Source organism: Ursus maritimus, unplaced genomic scaffold (genome assembly GCF_017311325.1).
Source record: "Ursus maritimus isolate PB19 unplaced genomic scaffold, ASM1731132v1 scaffold_9, whole genome shotgun sequence".
NCBI lineage: Eukaryota > Metazoa > Chordata > Mammalia > Carnivora > Ursidae > Ursus > Ursus maritimus.
Window position 1 is genome coordinate 65,168,307 of NW_024427107.1, and position 2,500 is coordinate 65,170,806.

Genomic DNA, 2,500 nt, shown 5'->3' on the forward strand with positions numbered 1-2,500 from the left:
ACAAGCAGGGTCTAGCTGAAAATAATGCTATGTGAATGTCAATTTCACACACACACACACACACACACACACACAAAACACAGGCTCTGTAGAAGGAGGGCCAAGACCAGGATGGAGGCACCTTGGAAAAGTTCACCCTTGGGGAGATGGCAGTTGGTTCTAAAAGGGGGAAGCAGGCGTGACAGCTGAGCATTCCTTCACAAAGTCCATCTCCCAGACCAAACCCTCTCTAAACCTTACACTTATCAGACAAAAGCTCCTCCAAACGCCCAGGCAGCGGCTGAAGAGGGGCTGTCCACACCCACCGGCCGTACAGCCTTCCAAACCTGCCTACTCGTTGTTGGAAGCCGAGCTTTTAATTAAACACCACCTCCCCGGATCTGTTGAGGCAAACTGGGGCTGGGTTAGAGCCAAAGAGAAGCTCCCTAAATACACATGAAAAAAAAAAAATCCCCCCACCGCCCCCAATTCCCACCTCCAGCCAGCTCCCGAGGCTGGTTATATTTCCTTTGGATGAGTAACACAGGGCCCTGGTCTATCTCTATGCACCAGAAAATCCACATCCAAGGATCAGGTTATCCCCAGTCCCACCCTTCGCAGGAAAAAACCAGGGTGTTGTTCCCCGCCCCCAATACACACAAGCGCGCGCGCGCACACACACACGCGCGCGCGCACACACACACACATACACACGCACACGCGCGCGCGCGCACACACACACACACACACACGCTGGCTAGTGTACTTGGCTCAGGTTAGGGGACCCCAATCTTGTCTTCAGACTGGGAGCTCAGCCAGTGGAAGGAGGGTCCCCAGCAAGGCTACTCTGGGAACTTCTGCTTCGCGCCCCCGGGGAGGGCTGAGGGAAGGCATGCACACCCTCACCAGCTTAGGAACAGCCTAATTAATGCCTAATTTGCTCAGCCCCCCCCCCCCCAGGGTGGATCTGAAACCCAAGGAGGGAGAGGCCTCTCTCCCAGGCTCTCGGCCGGGGAGGGGGGCCAGTTCCCGCGGCCCGGCAAAGCCCCCATACCCCTCCCCACCACCGCGCCAGGCGCCCCCACCCCGTACTCGGGGGAATCAGGTGTCCGCCCAGGCACCCAGTCTTCACGGGTCGCAGACACTCCAGCAGAAGACAATGGAAAACTTGGAGCCGGGGCCCCGCGCCCCCAGGGAAAAGAGATGGTGCCGCCCCCTGGGACAATGAGCGTGGAGAGGGCAGGGGCCATCAGACACCTCCAGAGAAGCAGCCCGCCCGGTGACCCAACAGAGCCCGGAGCAGCGCCGCGGGTGAGCAGGTGACACCGGGCCAGAGCGCTCCCGGAGGTGGCCGGCGGCCACAGTGCAGGCAAGGGCCGGGCGGCTGGCCCGGGGCGGAGGCGAAGCACCGCGGCGAGGTCAGTGCGCGGCCGCCCCCACCGCAGCCGCGCCCCCGGCGTCCTACCTTCATGTCGCTGATGATGGTCTGGAAGAGGCCTCCGAGCGCGCTGCATTCCTTCTCAATCACAGCCTCCATTTTCCCGGCGCCGGCAGGGAGAGGACACACACTCGGGGCCGCCTGGACTGTGCGCGGGGCCGGGGCTCGCTCACCCGCGGAGCAATTCCACCCTCCGAACGACCCACCGCCGACTCACAGCCTCTTCTGCAAAGAGGACGAAGCGCCCAAGATCGGCTGTTCTCTGCCCCAAATAATAACAATAATTTTAAAAGCCAAACCGCTCTGCAGGGTAATTCGCCTACATGCAGTGCCCGGCTCCTGGCCTTAAAAATGACCGGAGAAGACTGACAATCAGGCCACCACTGGTGCCCACGACGGAAACAGGAAAGCCCATCTTGAAGCAGAGAAAACCACCCGCTGACCTGGGGCCAGCGCCATTTAAAAATGCGAGATTTTCTAATTTAATAATATTTTTGAAATTTAAAAAAAAATCGCCCAACAAACAGCAGAACACGTCTGCTCGCCGCGTCCAGATCTGTAGCTCGCAGCCGCGGCCGCCGCCTCCTTTTCACTCCTGCGCGCCCGGCCCCGGCGCTCGCTCTGGCGCGACTCCCGGGGACGTCCGGAGGGGCGCACGCGCGCTCGCGGTCGTGCGTCCGCCGCGGGGGCGCGGGGAGGGCGCGCGCTCGCGGCCGTGCGTCCGCCGCACGCGGGCGGGGCTAGGAGCGCGTGCCCGGGAGACGCGTGGAGCGCACGCAGCTGAGGGGAACCGGCGGGCGGTGCGGCGAGGATTCCACCCCCGCGGGAGCTGCCTTCTCTTCGTAGCACGCACAGAGCACTCCTTCCTGCCCTGGCCGCGGGTCGCGGCGCAGAGAGGGCGTGTCAGCACGCGGCTGGCCGAGCGCCCACCCCACAATGGCTGCGAGCGCCGGGAACTGAGGGTGCACCGCCGCTCCCCGGGGACTTGCAGGGTGGCACGCTTAGCGCAGTGCCCAGCATATTATAGCGAGCGCTCAGTAGGGCGGAAAAACTGCTGCTGCTGCTGCTGCTGCTGCTGCTGCT

General features: G+C 62.5%; 1 protein-coding gene across 5 annotated transcripts in view; it reads right to left on the reverse strand.

The window, feature by feature from the left end:
- MTSS1 (MTSS I-BAR domain containing 1) overlaps positions 1-2,061 on the reverse strand; it is a 157,665-nt gene extending 155,604 nt beyond the window's left edge. For all 5 annotated transcript variants that reach the window (XM_040625868.1, XM_040625865.1, XM_040625867.1 and 2 more), the window contains exon 1: positions 1,445-2,061. In XM_040625868.1, coding sequence (XP_040481802.1) covers positions 1,445-1,516 — 72 coding nt within the window. In that variant the 5' untranslated portion in view covers positions 1,517-2,061. The remainder of the gene's footprint in view (positions 1-1,444) is intronic.
- Between the last annotated feature and the right edge of the window lie 439 nt (positions 2,062-2,500).